The sequence below is a fragment of the Phyllobates terribilis genome, unplaced genomic scaffold, assembly GCF_046119375.1.
Source record: "Phyllobates terribilis strain yellow unplaced genomic scaffold, ASM4611937v1 Scaffold_4__5_contigs__length_816908805, whole genome shotgun sequence".
Lineage (NCBI taxonomy): Eukaryota > Metazoa > Chordata > Amphibia > Anura > Dendrobatidae > Phyllobates > Phyllobates terribilis.
Window position 1 is genome coordinate 605,485,617 of NW_027362764.1, and position 14,562 is coordinate 605,500,178.

The 14,562-nt window shown below is 50.0% G+C and overlaps 1 protein-coding gene across 1 annotated transcript in view; it reads right to left on the bottom strand.

The window, feature by feature from the left end:
* PRKDC (protein kinase, DNA-activated, catalytic subunit) overlaps nucleotides 1-14,562 on the bottom strand; it is a 427,433-nt gene that overhangs the window by 313,510 nt on the left and 99,361 nt on the right. Inside the window, exon 22 of the mRNA XM_073679277.1 lies at nucleotides 7,574-7,680. Within this exon, the coding sequence (XP_073535378.1) occupies nucleotides 7,574-7,680 (107 nt within the window). The remainder of the gene's footprint in view (nucleotides 1-7,573; nucleotides 7,681-14,562) is intronic.

The window sequence follows — 14,562 nt, forward strand, 5'->3', positions numbered from 1 at the left end:
AGACATCTAAATTATTTAAATATACATACTCACACATGTAATAAAGGGATACTTTCAAGATTGAGAATCTTTAAACAAAAGCTATGTCAGAGCATACCGGCTAGATGAAGGCCAAAAGAACACATTTGGCCTGCGTCTGGCGACTGGTCTGCTATGGCAACTTTATAGCATGTGTCAGGAAAAGCTCCTTACCTATACTGTAGATTAGGTGTACAGATGTAGTGTGCACCTAGCTTAAAAATGCATAGTTTGTCCCACAAGTAAATAAATAAAATTATCTTGGTAGACTAAGTAGTATAAAAAAATGCATTTAGCATTACAAAAGGTGGAATTTTACAATGGCCATTCACGCCTCAAAAATATTAGCCATTAAAGGGTTATTCCCAAGAAAACAGGGTAACCATCATTTATTGGATAGGGAATAATTTGCTGATAGCTGGGGTTCCAAGATAGTGGCCAGCAACACCCTCCTGAATAGAGTAGAGATGTGAATGATCGGCCTCTGCTCCATTCATTGTCTATGGGACTTCTGGAAATAACCAGGCGCTGTATTTCGCAGTACCATGGAGCATGTGAAAGGAGCGTGCGCGCCTCTGCTCCTTTCAGACGTTTCCCAGCCATGCAGGAAGAATTTGAAGCCAGTGCCCAAAGAAGGGCTTAAAGGGGTATTCCCATCTCCAAGATAGTAGGTGTAATAATAATAATAGCATTAGCAAATATCGGCAATTAGAAATTTAGTATAGTTCTTCTGATAATCTATGTCTCTTACCTCATGTGTAGGCCATTGCAGTAGCGCGATTACAAACACTCATATGGTGACCGTTAGTTAGCGGTTAGTGGTCGTAACTATGGATACCTAAGCTACTGCGATGCCCTGCACATGTGGTAAGCAACATAGGTTATCAGGAGAACTATACTACATTTCTAATTGGAGGTATTTGTTAATATAATTATTATTGCACAAGCTATATATTGGGATAGAATCTTGGAGATGGGAATACCTCTTTAAAATTGCACAGAAGTGAGTTCAGTGGTGATCTGTGCAGACCTGAACTTTCATGAACAGAGCCTGAAATCACACATGCAGTGAGAAGAACAATTTACATACAGAGGCATTGCTAAGCATTAAAATAAGCTCTTAAGCTAGACTCTCAGAAAGATCTCTGTCCCACCTAGATATCTTAACATCCCATTTACATATTAGAAAAAACATGGATTTTTCTAAAATAAGTCATCAGATCACAGAAAAAATATAAATTTATTCAACTTTCTATGATCTACATGCCTATATTACTGGCTTAGGAGGGTTGATACTTCTGATGGAGTCTCTTGAAAAGAGCAAAACATAAAATACATACATGATAGAGGGATTTTTGGTACTCACCGTAAAATCTCTTTCTTGGAGCCTTCATTGGGGGACACAGGACCATGGGTGTATGCTGTTGTCACTAGGAGGATGACACTAGGCAAAAAAAGAAAAAAGCTCCTCCTCTGCAGTATGCACCCGCCTACAGGCACCAAACTCACAAGTTAGTGGCTAAAGCAGTAGGAGGAACTTAAAACAATTAACTATGCAATGCCCAACGGGGCACAACCGTGAAAACTAAATTAGATGCCCAACAGGGCCCACTGTACCTATGCCCAAAATCAGGGAGGGTGCTGTGTCCCCCAATGAAGGCTCCAAGAAAGAGATTTTACGGTGAGTACCAAAAATCCCTCTTTCTTTATCGCTTCATTGGGGGACACAGGACCATGGGACGTCCAAAAGCAGTCCCTAGGGTGGGAGAACAAAAAAAGGTAGCCACAGACTAGGTCTGACTGCAGGCAACCGCTGCCTGCAGAACCTTCCGTCCAAGACTGGCATCAGCCGATGAATAAGTGTGGACCTTGTAAAACCTTGAAAAGGTGTGGAGTGAAGACCATGTTGCGGCCTTACAGATCTGAGAAGCTGGAGCCTGATGGCGAACAGCCCAAGAGGCCCCCACCGCCCGGGTGGAGTGAGCCCTTACCCCCGAAGGGGGAGATTTGTCTGAGACGCGATATGCCTCCAAAGTGGTCGAACGTATCCAACGGGCGATGGTTGACTTGGAAGCAGGGAGACCCTTGCAACGCCCCTCAGGAACAACAAACAGGGCGTCCGAACGCCGAAGGGAAGCCGTTCTAGAAAGGTACACACGTAGAGCTCTGACCAGATCCAGTTTGTACAGGGATTTCTCCCGAGGGTGCACTGGGGCCAGGCAGAAGGAAGGCAAAACAATGTCCTCATTGTTGTGGAAAGAGGAGACTACTTTTGGCAAAAAGGAAGGCACTGGCCTGAGCACTACCTTGTCTTGATGGAAGACCAGAAAAGGCGACCGACAAGAGAGGGCTGCGAGCTCTGCAACCCTCCTAATAGAAGTAACAGCCACCAGAAAAGCCACCTTCCAGGAGAGAAGAGAGGCTTAGATGTCCTGAATGGGTTCAAACGGGGGCTGTTGAAGGACGCTCAGGACCATATTAAGGTCCCATGGATCCACCGGGGGGCGATAAGGCGGCGCCAGGTGAGCCACCCCTTGCAGAAACGTCTTGACCTGAGGACGGAAAGCCAAGTTACGCTGGAATAGAATAGACAAGGCCGAAACTTGGCCTTTGAGAGTGCTTAGAGAGAGTCTCGCCTCCAGGCCAGACTGAAGGAAGGCCAAAATGACCGGTAACGAAAAGGACATGGGAGCTAGCTGATCCTTCTCGCAGTGACGAAAAAAGGCTCTCCAGGTTCTGGGGTATATGCGCGAGGTTGCGGGTTTCCTGGCACTAATTAGGGTCTGGATGACGTTGTCCGCAAAACCCGCCTTCCTCAGCACTGCGGCCTCAACGGCCATGCCATTAGATTCAGAGAACGAGAACTCTGATGAAGAATAGGTCCCTGAGAGAGGAGCTCCGGACGGTCCGGTAGTCTCTAGGGGGAGTCGACGAGCAGGTTTACTAGATCTGCGTACCAGACGCGTCTGGGCCAATCTGGGGCTATTAGAATTACCGGTACTCCCTCTGTCTTGATCTTTTTGACGACCCGAGGGATCAATGGTAGAGGGGGAAAAAGATAGGGCAGCTGGAACTGAGACCATGAGATGACTAGCGCGTCTTGAGCGATCGCAAGGGAATCGCGGGACCGGGCTACAAAGGATGGAACCTTGCGGTTTAATCGAGACGCCATGAGGTCGACGTCTGGCGTGCCCTATCGTAAGCATATCTGATGGAACACCTCGGGATGGAGAGACCATTCTCCTGAGGCAAGGCCCTGCCGACTGAGGAAGTCGGCTGCCTAATTGTCGACCCTCGGAATATATACTGCTGAGATTGCCGGAACAGTGTTCTCGGCCCAAACTAGCACTCTTGTCACCGCTTTCAAGACGGACTTGCTGCGCGTTCCTCCCTGACGGTTTATGTATGCCACCGCCGTGGCGTTGTCCGATTGTACGCGGACTGGGAACCCTGCAAGAATGTCCTGCCAGTGATGCAAAGCCAGGTAAATTGCCCTGATCTCCAATATATTGATCGGTAGGGAGGCTTCGTGGAGACTCCAACAGCCCTGCGCTGTGTGGTGGAGGAAGACTGCCCCCCAACCGATGAGGCTGGCATCGGTCGTGACCACCTGCCAGCGAAGCGGTAGGAATGACCTCCCGGGTCTGAAGGAAGAAGGACGAGTCCACCATATTAACGACCTTCTCACATGAGGAGGTAACCTGATGTGTCGATCTAGAGACGACGTGTTCTTGTCCCATGCCGACTGAAGGGCCAGTTGAAGAGGCCGGGTATGGAACTGGGCAAACGGGACTGCTTCCATAGCTGCCACCATTTTTCCCAAGACACTCATGCACAGGCGAAGACGGCGTGGACTTGGGTCGGAGAGAAGGTGAATCCCCCGACGGAGAGTTTATCTTCTCCCTCGGGAGAAGGACCCGGGGGGCATGGGTCGTGTCAAACTGCATCCCTAGAAAGGTTAAGCGCTGAGATGGGACCAGGGAGGATTTGTCTGTGTTGATCAGCCAGCCTAACCGAGAAAGCGTGTTCAGGGTGATCTGGAGACTGTGGAGGCAGTCCCTGAACGTGGGGCCCTTGATCATTAGGTCGTCGAGGTAGGGGATAATTACAACCCCCCTGGCTCGTAGAATGGCCATGACCGTCGCCATTACCTTTGTGAAAACCCTCGGGGCGGAGGCAAGCCCGAAAGGGAGAGAAGTGAGCTGGTAATGTGCGTTCTGGAAGGCAAATCGAAGGAACTTCTGATGTGGTGCGCAGATTGGGATATGAAGATACGCATCCTGAATATCCACTGAACATAGATATTCCCCAGCCTCCATTGAAGAAATTACCGACCTGAGGGACTCCATTCTGAAGTGATGTACGAGTACCTGTCGGTTTAGTTGTTTGAGGTCTAGGATCGGACGTAGTGAGCGGTCCTTTTTTGGAACGACGAAAAGATTTGAGTAGAAACCCGAACACCTTTCTTGAAGGGGGACTGGAACTATAACTCCTGAGTGCAGAAGGGAGGCAATGGCCTGAAGGAAACCGGGAAGTAGAGGTGGATGCGGGTGGCGGGACCTGAGAAATCGTGTTCCTGGTATGGCATTGAACTCGATCTTGTAGCCTGAGGTCACTATCGCCTTGACCCAGGCATCCTCTATTGCCGATACCCAAGGGTCTTGGAACAGAAGTAGACGGCCGCCCACCCTGGGAGAAATCCCAGGTGGGAGTGACCCGACATGCTGAAGAAAACCTGTAGGATCGTGATCGGGATCCAGGGGGCTGGAAGAGCGACCCTTTGCGCGCCAGTTGGGAGTGGGCCTAAAGGTAGGCTTACGTTTGTCCTGCTGTGCTGGGGTACGGTTGAGAGGAGGGTCCTGGTTGAGCAAACGGACGAAAGGACCGGAACTGAAGGTAACATTTCCTAGGAAAAGGGCGATTAGGTCTCGGCTGATTAAGGGAAGTGCTCTTGCCCCCAGTGGCATCAGAGATGATCTGGTCTAATTTAAACCCATACAGTCTGGAGCCCTGAAAAGGGAGATTTGTTAGTGATTTCTTGGAGGCCGGGTCGGCGTTCCAAGCCTTTAGCCAAAGAATGATATTGCTGGAGAAACGGGCTGAACAGGTAGCGGCGTCAAGGGACGCCGTGAGGAGATATTTCCCTGCGTGGGCGATCGGATCCGCTAGGTCAGCCAGATCGTCTGGGGAAGCCCCGGTGAGGACGCCCTACCTAAGCTGTTTGGCCCATGCGGAGACTGCTTTTGATACCCAAGTTGAGGCGAAGGAAGGACAAAAGGAGGTGCCAGCAGCCTCGAAGGCTGACTTAGCCAAGGCCTCAACCTGTCTATCCGTAGTGTCCTTGAGGGAAGAACCGTCTGGAAGGGACAGTACCGTCTTAGCCGAGAGAAGAGAAACAGGAGGATCCAGAGAAGGGGACACCGTCCATCTGCTGATGAGGTCGTGGTTAAAGGGGTATAGCTTGTTTAACTGTTTCTTTCCAGTGAAGCGCTTCTCTGGATGCTCCCATTGTTTCTGAAAGACACCATCAAATTCTGAATGGTTAGAAAAGGTGCTTGCCGGGCGCTTAATTCTCTTGAAGGAAACGGAGTAGTCCTGAGAAGGGCTCTCGTCCTCTTTAACATGCAGAGTGTGATTGAAGGCCAATCTAAGGCTGTCAACCATGTCCTGGACTCTAGAATATTGGTCCGTGTCGGATCCAGAGTCAGAATCTGATGCCGTGTCTGATCCCGGAGCGACCTCTGGGGAAGAGGTGTGAGATGCAGGGAGCAATTTGGAGTCTGGAGAGCTGGAGGATGAGCTTGTGTGAGTCCGTTTCTGAGAACGTGCCCTCGGTCTGCCCTTAGAAGGAGGGGGCAGGGGTGCCTGCGAATCGTCCGTTGGAACTTTCGGAGCACTGGTAGCCGTGGATAGCATGGGCAAGAGTTCTAGGACCTGCACCAGAGATTGAGATACCTTGGTGAGGTCAGAGACAGACTGGGACATAGCAACAGCCCACTCCGGAGGAGGGGGGAGTTACCTCGTCCTGGGCGGCAGGGTGGTCTTGGGGTGCCAGCATGGTGGGAGGCTTGCAGGTCGAGCAGAAAGCCGAAGTCAGACCCGCGGGCCACTTAGTACTGCAAAGAGCACAGGCGTAGTATGTGACTGTGCGAGTGGGACGGACAGAAAGCTCCCTGGGTTTGGGCATATGTGCCTAACCAGGAATACTGCAGAGGAGGGAGCCTGTGTTGTGTGGAGGTGCCAGAGTAGGGCCTACCCGGTCTGGAATGGGCACGGTCCCGTATCCCCCGCCGGAAAGTCCGGAGCCGCGGAGACAGGAGCAGGGCTGCGGTGAGGAGGCAGTCAGACAAAATGCTGCTGCCGGAGCCAGACCGAGAGCAGCGTAGAGGGGTGGAGCCGGAGCGAAGCGTGCTGCCCTGAGCAAGCTAGGGGAGCTAAAGCTCCGATAGGCAGAAGGGATGGGGGCGGGCTAAGAACTCAGCCGCTGATAGGCCCCCGGGATAAAAGTGGGCGTGACGGAAGCGTCATATCGCTCTTCGGTCCTGATTGGCCGGTTTCCGGGAGGTACGTATACCCGCCGGAAAGAGTAACGCCCACCCCGAGCCGCCCCCCAACAGAGAAAGCGCGGGCAGAAAAGCCGCGCAAAAAAGGACAGAGAAAGGGGGAGGGCTGTGGGGGACGCCATGCTGAGGGGGACGCCATAATATGCTGCGAGTCCGAGGCCCCCGGTTCGCTTCCTAATGTCCTGTGAGGAGAGGGGGCGTGGCCAAGCGCTGCTGTAAGTGAGTTTCGGCGGGGAAATGTGATGCCCCCATTATTATCCCAGGATTTACGGGGCCCGCCGTTGAGATGTGAGGGACCTGGGGTGGGAGGGATTGTACCTTTCCCGATGACTCTTCTTCCTCTTTCACTATGAGGATGGACACAGGAGGTCCTCCGTGGATAGGGGGGGATCCTGGCTCTTCCTCATTCCCGCACTGACCGGTCCTGGACAGTGCAGGAGACGGTGTCAACCCCAGAATCTGGGGGAAGGTCACCGTTGCGACCACCGTTTCCCTCCCAGGCCGCTCCGAGGAGGGGGCTGGGGTGGGGAATGGGCAAGGACTGGCCACCGAGAATCACCCTGAGACACCCGGAGGTGACCGGGGATAGGTCCTGCCCATCGGGTCCGAGAGTGGGCGATGTGGGAAATGCCACACTGCTCTCTCGGTCACTTGAGAATGGGGATAACAGGGGACGCAGTGTTCCCTGTTAACCCTGAAGAGCTATATCTGAAAAATAAAGAAGAAACGTTAATAAAAGACAACAGTGTTGGATCAGTAGGATCCAGGTCTACCTCCTACAGACACTAAGCTTAAACTGGTGAGCTTGGTGACTGTAGGCGGGTGTATACTGCGGAGGAGGAGCTTTTTTTTCTTTTCTTGCCTAGTGACAACAGCATACACCCATGGTCCTGTGTCCCCCAATGAAGCGATAAAGAAATATAAATTGTATAGTTATTTAAAAAAGAATTAACAAACCTCACAAAAGTCCCATTAAACATGAAATGACTTACCACAGAGAGTGCTTTTGTTCTTTGAATTTGCTTGATAAGATATTTATTGAAACCTTTTTGGGATGCACGAGACAGACGATCCACATCAAGAGCATTCAGAGACTTATCTGAAATCGTTAACGTGGAAAATTATAATTATATAACACAACTAGATTTTTTAGTTTTGTGACCCTCATTTGCCCAATGCTAAAACAACATATAATATGCAACTTCATAAGTGCTAAAATTAAAAGAGCTAATGAAATAAAAACATATATGGATAAAAAAATGCATTATATATTATATACCGTATATATGTATACATACACATACGCACGCTCAAACACACTACTGTGCAAAAGCTTTAGACAGGTGAGGAAAAAATGCTGCTAAGTAAGAATGCTTTCAAACATAGAAGTGTTAATAGTTGCTCCAAACATCTTGGAGAACTAACCACAGATCTTCTGTGGATGTAGGCTTGCACAAATCCTTCTATCTCTTAAGACTCTTTTACATGTCAGTGTGTCCAGTATATGTGGTGACAGTTTTCACACTTACTGGAGACACTTACACATGTAGACCCATTCAAATGAATGGGTCTGTGCACATGTCAGTATTTCCATGGACCGTGTGTCTGTCGGCAAAACATGCTGACATGTCCGTTTTTTGCACGCAGCACAGGCCGCAAAACGTCCCACACACATGCACACTGATGACATCTGTGTGTCATCAATGTGACACATACCGGCGCCTGGGAATCAGCGATCCAGTTCGCACTGTTCCCAAGCGTCGGGTGCTGAAGGAATCACTCATAATTGTCCCCTGCTTGCACTGCGATCAGCGTGAGCAAGGGACAATGTTGAGTGTAGTATTCTGCCCCCGCTGTGTCCTGGTGTAAAACAGGACAATGATGAAAGATTCCTTCAGCATCCGACGCTTGGGAACAGAGCTAACTGTACCGCTTATTCCCAGGCGCCAGTACCAGATGAAGCACATGGGCGGCACCTTGTTGCCACACAGATACACACGGACACGTATATCTCGGGTACTGCTTTTCCAGTACTGGAAATATCAGGACGTGTGAAAGAGGCCTTAAAGTAATCCCAGACACACTTGATGTTGATCTCAGGGCTCTGTGGGGGCCATATCATCACTTCCAGGACTAACTGTTGTTATTTGCACTGAAGATAGTTTTTACTGACATTGTCTGCATGTCTGGAGTTGTTGTCCTGCTGCAGAATAAAATTGGAGGCAGTCACGCACCTCTCTGATGGTATAGTATGATTGATAGGTATCTGCCAGTATTTCTCAGCAGATAAAATTACCAACTTCATTTGTTGAATTGCAGCCACAAACTTGCAAGGATCGTGTTGCACTGTTGTCTGCAGACGCTCATTATGGTAATGCTCTCTAGCCCTTTGTCGAACAAACTGCCTACTGTTATAGCCCAATATTTCACATTTGCACACATTAGTGCAGAGCACCTGCTGCCATTTTCTGCACCCCAGTTCCTATGTTTTCTTCCATAGTGGATTCACTTGACCCTGTTTTGATTTCAAAGGTATGGTATTTGGCTGCAGTTCTTCCATGAAGACCCCCTCATGCTGGCTCCCACTTGTTGTTCCCAGTTCTGAGCTGATGACACTGCTGGATAGATTACGATTTTGAAGGGAAGCAAATATGATGCATCTTTCATCTGTTGCACTAAGTTTCCTTGGCCAACTCGTGCCTACTGTCCTCAACATGGACCATTTCTTGGTGTCCTCAATGCTAACAAATATAAGCAGATATTTATCTGTCATGCAATACCAAGAGGGAGGCATCTAAATAGCTCCAAGTTTATGCTGCAGTAGGACAACGACTCCAAATATATAATCAATGTTATTAAATAAACATATTCAGCATCTAGAACAACAATGAGTCTTGGAAGCGATGGTATAGTCCCCACATAGCACTGATCTCAACATCGTGTCTACCTGGGATTAGATGATGAGACAGAAGAATTTACACTGGCCTACATCCACATAAGATCTGTAGTTATCTAATATGTCTGGAACAACTTAGCCGCTGAGATACTTCAAAAACTGAGTGCAAGTGTACCTAGAAGAATTGATGATCTGTGGTTATAAATAAAATAATCTATTAGCACTTCCATTTTTTGAAAGCCTTCTCATTTTGCTGCATTTTTTCCACATCTGCATAAAACTTTCATAGTATTGTGTTATATAAACTAGACAGTTTAAAGATGTAATAAATGTGTGCCATATATGATAGGTTAGGCTAATTAAAAAAAGGAGAATTTTGTGTACTCACCGTAAAATCTCTTTCTCTTAGCCTCTAATTGGGGGACACAGGACCTTGGGTGTTATGCTGCTGTCCACTAGGAGGCGACACTTTGCTTATCTGAAAAACATTAAGCGTGCCTCCTCCTCTGCAGTATACACCCCCTGACGGCGTCAGCCATGTTCAGTTTTGCGCAAAAGCAGTAGGAGGAACGTAACATAGATAACATAACCATGCCTATAAGAAGGCAACTATGTAACTCAAAGGAAAACCAATATGAGAACTCAACTTAACGGCCCGGAAAGGGCAAAGGGTGGGTGCTGTGTCCCCCAATTAGAGGCTAAGAGAAAGAGATTTTACGGTGAGTACACAAAATTCTCCTTTACTCTGTCGCCTCATTGGGGGACACAGGACCTTGGGACGTCCAAAAGCAGTCCCTGGGTGGGAAGCAATGGACGAATATTGTGTAGACGGGTCCCTACAAATGGGGCACCGCCGACTGCAGAACACGTCTGCCCAGGCTCGCATCTGCTGAGGACTGGGTATGAACGTTGTAGTGTTTTGTAAACGTGTGTAGGCTAGTCCAAGTGGCTGCCTTACACACTTGTTTTGCCGAAGCCTGGTGTCGAAGGGCCCAGGAGGCCCCTACCGCACGTGTACAATGTGCCGTAATACCTGCTGGAATAGGTGAATTTTTGAGGCGGTAGGCCTCTTGTATGGTGGATTTGATCCACCTGGCAAGGGTAGCTTTGGAAGCTGGTAGACCCTTGCGGCCGCCTTCCAGAAGAAGGAAAAGAGAATCAGACTTCCGGAAGGGCGCAGTCCTAGACACATAGATACGCAGTGCCCTGACAAGGTCAAGCGTATGCAAAGCCTTTTCCACTCTATGAACCGGAACCGGACAGAGGGATGGTAGTGAAATTTCTTCGTTGAGATGAAATCTGGACACAACCTTCGGAAGGAAGGATGGAACCGTACGAAGGACTACCTTGTCCTGGAAAAAAATCAGGAAGGGCTGTCTGCAGGAGAGTGCCGTGAGTTCAGACACCCTGCGTAGCGAGGTGATTGCCACGAGGAAAATCACTTTCTGGGATAGAAGACGGAGTGGGACTACCCTAAGGGGTTCAAAGGGTGTTTCCTGTAATGCTGTCAGCACCAGGTTGAGGTCCCACGCTTCTAGAGGTCTTCTGTAGGGGGGAACCAATCGGGAAACCCCCTGGAGAAATGTTCTTACTTGCGGTTTATGAGCAATGCATTTTTGAAAAAGCACTGAAAGAGCTGACATCTGGCTCTTAAGGGAGGCCAGGGATAGTCTGGCTTCCAGACCCGATTGGAGAAAACCAAGCACCCTGGGTAGGGAATAAGGGAGTGGGGTCTGGTTACGAGATTCGCACCAGGTAAAGAAAGTTTTCCAGGTACGGTAGTAGATCTTGGCAGAGGTTGGTTTTCGTGCTCTGATCATGGTTTTAATGACGTCTGGCGAAAAACCTGCCTGGGTTAGAACCCAGGTCTCAATGGCCACGCCGTCAAATTGAGGGCCTCTAAGTTCTGGTGGTAGAACGGGCCTTGTGACAGAAGATCCGAGCGGTCGGGAAGACGCCAGGGAACGTCTGCTGTGAGTCGCACGATGTCTGCGTACCATGTACGCCTGGGCCAGTCCGGTGCGATTAGGATGGTTGGTACTCCCTCCTGTTTGATCTTTCTCACCACTCTGGAAATCAGGGGGAGAGGTGGAAAAATGTACAGGAGCTGGAACTGGGTCCAGTCCTGAACCAGGGCGTCCGCCGCTAGCGCTCTCGGGTCGCGTGTTCTGGCCATGAAGTTGGAGACTTTGGCATTGAGGTGAGACGCCATTAGGTCCACGTCCGGAGTGCCCCAACGATGGCAGATCTGTTGGAAGATTTCGGGATGGAGAGCCCACTCTCCCGAGTCTATTCCTTGCCGGCTGAGGAAGTCGGCTTCCCAGTTGTCTACACCCGGAATGTGGACCGCAGAGATAATGGAGTTCGTTTTCTCCGCCCAGTGAAGGATGCGTGTCACCTCTCGCATCGCTCTGGCACTGCGGGTTCCCCCTTGGTGATTGACATATGCCACGGCCGTGGCATTGTCCGATTGTACTCTGATGTGAGAGGCTGCCAGTAAGTGATGGAAGGCTCTCAACGTCAGGAGGATGGCACGAATCTCCAGGATGTTGATGGGCAAGGTTGCTTCCGCTGGGGACCACTTGCCCTGTGCTCTGTGGTGTAGGTGTACTGCACCCCAACCCGTTAGGCTTGCGTCGGTGGTCAGGACCTTCCATTGACCTGGGAGAAAAGATTTCCCTTTCGCTAGAGAGGTCCGGTTGAGCCACCAGTGAAGGGACTTCCTGGTTGACGACGTCATCTGGAACTTCCTGTCGAGAGAAGAAGGGTTCCTGTCCCATGACTTGAGAATGTCTAGTTGGAGAGGTCTGAGGTGAAGCTGGGCAAATAGAACCGCTTCTATTGCCGCCACCATCCTGCCAAGGACTCTCATTGCAAACCGGAGAGATCGAGGGGGTTTGCCGAGAAGGGTGCGAACTCCTAGACGGAGAGGCAGTGCCTTGTCTTTGGGGAGAAGCACTAGGCCCTTGGAGGTATTGAATAGCATTCCCAGGAATGTCAGAGACTGGTTTGGGGTTGGTGATGACTTTTGTAGGTTGACTAACCAACCCAGGCGACTCAGGGTGTCGATTGTGATAGAGACACTGAGCTCGCAGTCCTTGAAGGTAGAAGCCTTGACGAGAAGATCGTCCAGGTATGGAAAGACTACTATGCCTCTGGAGTGTAGGACGTGCATGGTGGCTGCCATGACTTTGGTAAACACTCTGGGAGCCGTGGCGAGTCCGAACGGGAGAGCCACGAACTGGTAGTGGTCTTGGTCGATTGCGAACCTGAGAAATCTCTGATGGGCAGGCGCAATCGGTATATGCAGGTATGCATCTTGTATGTCTATGGAGGCGAGATATTCTCCTTTTTCCATAGATGCAATGATTGACCAGAGGGACTCCATACGGAAGTGACGTACTCGTACATATTTATTGAGTTGTTTTAGGTCTAGTATGGGGCGTACCCCTCCTCCTTTCTTGGGGACTACGAAAAGATTGGAGTAGAACCCCTGGAAGCGCTCGGCTGCGGGAACAGGTATTATGACTCGTGCTTGAAGAAGCGATGAGACCGCTTGGTGGAAGTCGCGAGCTTTTACTGGCGATTTTGGGGGAACAGATATAAGGAGTCTGTTTGGTGGGTTGGAAGTGAACTCTATTTTGTATCCTGAAGACACTAGTTCCCTGACCCATTTGTCTTCTGTAATAGGTAGCCAGACTTGATGAACGAGTAAAAGTCGGCCTCCTACAGGTGGAGTGTCTTCTTGAGTCCGTGAGTCATGATGAGGAGAAATTCTTAGATTTTCCTCTTTTTGATTTTGAGTGGCCTGCCTTTGACTGCCAGGATTTGTCCGACTTTTGTCGGCCTCGAGTCTTCCCTGCGTGTGAAGCGGCTGTTACTTTGTGGTGGCCGTGAAACGGACCAGCCGGAAGAGTTCCGAAAGGATCGGAAGCGAGCTTGGTTACGCTTGTTATAATTGCGCCTGGGTTTCAGTTGGGGAAGAGAGGTACTCTTACCCCCTGTGGCATTGGATATCATCGTGTCCAAGCTTTCACCGAAGAGTCGACCGCTGAGGTATGGAAGGAGCGTGAGGGACTTCTTTGAGGCTGCGTTCGCTTTCCATTCACGCAGCCAAAGGATACGCCGAATTGTGATGGCGTGTGAAATTGCGGCCGCTGCACCCCTTGCAGAATCCAGAGCTGCATGAAGCATGTAATCTGCCACAACTGCTATCTGAACTGCTTGGTCCGACAGTTCAGGGGCAGGAGCTTGGAGGCCGGTTTGTAGATTTTTTGCCCAAGCCAGTACGGCCTTGGCTGCCCAGACTGAAGCGAACGTGGGGGCTAAGGAGGCCCCTGTGGTTTCGCAAATTGAGCGAGCCATACTTTCTACCTGCCTGTCTGCTGCATCCCTAAGGGTTGAGCTATCTGGCAGTGAAAGAAGTGTCTGTGCTGCCAGTCTGGAGACTGGGGGGTCCACTGCTGGTGGGTCTGCCCATTCTTTGGTGGTTTCCTTTGGAAAGGGGTAACGGGCCTCCAGAAACTTGCGATTGTTAAGCTTCTTGTGAGGTTGTGAGAATTGTTTTGTGAGGATAGATTTAAATTCTGGATGATCCAAGAAAACCTTAGGTGGTTTCAGAGCTCCTTCAAATGAAATCTTATGTTGTGGTGCGTCCGGGATCGGATCAGAGATGTCCAGCACCCGATGTATGGACGAGATAATGTCCTCAACTAGCGCTGCATTGCTAGGTGGGATTGGAGTTAGGGATCCATCAGTTTCCTTGTCTGAGTCAGAATCGCAGACGCCTTCTGACTCCTGTGTAGCACTAAGGTGTGTCCTAGGTGACCCAGAATGGGGGATTTCTCTGGACGGAGATTGGTGCGGAGAAATATCATGTCTGTCCCTGGTAGGGGACTGTGTAGATCAGAGGTCCCCAACCTTTTTTGCACCAGGGACCGGCTTTAAGCAAGACCAGTTTTCCATGGCCCGGTGGGGGTGGGGGCGGGGCTTTGGTCATATGGGGGTGGGGTTATGGAGGGGTGGAGCTGTATGGGGAGGATGCTGGCGGGACCTCGGTGTACAGCGCTGCTAAGTAGCAGCATT